Source organism: Loa loa (genome assembly GCF_000183805.2).
Source record: "Loa loa unplaced genomic scaffold supercont3.1324, whole genome shotgun sequence".
Taxonomy (NCBI): domain Eukaryota; kingdom Metazoa; phylum Nematoda; class Chromadorea; order Rhabditida; family Onchocercidae; genus Loa; species Loa loa.
Genome location: NW_018109504.1, coordinates 632 through 2,208, shown reverse-complemented (window position 1 = coordinate 2,208; position 1,577 = coordinate 632). Strand labels below are relative to the sequence as shown.

At 32.1% G+C, this 1,577-nt stretch overlaps 1 protein-coding gene across 1 annotated transcript; it reads right to left on the bottom strand.

The window, feature by feature from the left end:
• Positions 1-692: 692 nt before the first annotated feature.
• LOAG_14868 (hypothetical protein) lies at positions 693-1,048 on the bottom strand (the record flags this gene model as incomplete). Its single annotated transcript, XM_003150360.2, has 1 exon — positions 693-1,048. A coding segment is annotated over one exon (356 nt), but the record flags the coding sequence as incomplete, so codon positions are not given.
• Between the last annotated feature and the right edge of the window lie 529 nt (positions 1,049-1,577).

Below are 1,577 nucleotides of genomic sequence, written 5' to 3'. Positions count from 1 at the left end.
AGTAAACTTGTTATATTTTATAGAAATAGGACACAGTTGTATTAGTCTACCTGTGCAACTGGGTGTAACTTTTCCCTTAAGTACGGTATTCACTATAGTAAACATTCTTTTTCTGATCATAATTTTTGAAAATAATTCTACAATTGCTTGTTTCGCGTTGTTACGAAATCGTTTGACGAAAATTAAGTTGACAGTTGGTAGTATATCACCAACAAAGATCATGTAGCAGTTAATGAAAATATTGATGGGAATTTCAATTTCTCTGTTTCCGGGTTTGACCGCAAGCTTCGACAAGAAGTTGAAGCAGAAAGCTTGAATTTCTATTACACCAGAAACGAACATTGCCTGAATTAACATCGACCGCTCATATTTGCTCATTTTTACCGTATTCTTCGCTTCACATCCTGAAACATTCTTACATCAGCTAAACCTTATTACTTTTTTTAAGAATTAGATGAAAGAAGAAAATGAGGAAAATTGAGATTATTTCAAAATCTCAAAGGTTTTTGAATATGTTGGAGGAAGACTTTTTGCACATGAAATTAATTCATGATGAAATTGAAAAGTAAAGGTATTTCGAGATACTAAAACAACAACAAAAGATAGCGGAAAGCGCAACAATTTTGAGATTGAATAACTTGGAAAATGCAAACTTGTTATATTGTATAAAAATAAGACATAGTTGTATTGGCTTACGTAAAAATTGAATGAATTTTCGTCTTGGGTACAATATGTACTACAGTAAACATTCTCGTCTTAATCATAATCTTTGACAACAATTCTAGAATTGCTTGTTTGACGCTGTTACGAAATCGTTTGACGAAAATTAAATTGACAGTAGGTAGCACAGCACTACCGAAAATCACATAGCAGTTGACAAAAATGTGGATGGGAATTTCAATTTCTTTGCCTGCTAGTTTCACAGCAAGCTTCGACAAAAAGTTGAAGCAGAAAACTTGAATTTCTATTACACCAGAAACGAACATTGCCTGAATTAACATCGATCGCTCATATTTACCCGTTTCAACCGTACTCTTCGCTTCACATCCTGCAAAAATTCTTATAGCAGCTAAATTTAATTGCTTTTTTTTTTTAAGAATTAGATGAAAGATGAAAATAAAGAAAATTGAGATTGTTTCGAAATCTCAGAGTTTTCTGAATATGTTGGAGGAAAACTTCAAAAGAATATTTGTATGGATAAACGCAGTTTGTGTTTTTCTTTAAGTGAAAAACAAAAAAAAAAAAAACCACTGTTGCCATTGTCATTATGCAACTTCAAAACTGCCTTCCGTTTATGACGCATAGTGCAAAATATTGGAACATACACTGCGAAGATAATTATTGGTAATGCTAATGTCCATACATAGCGAATCCTGCAAGGAAATGGTCGAATAGTAGCAAGTAAAGTTGTTCACTGTTGGATATTAAGCGTTCCAGCAAAAAGAAAATTGAAAAGTGTATATTGGATTAGCAAAACTGAATTTTAATTGCAACATTACGTGAGGTAGACTTAAGATTGTATTCGGAAAATAAATATTTTAATTGAAAAATAATGAACCTCATAAAGACAGCTCCAC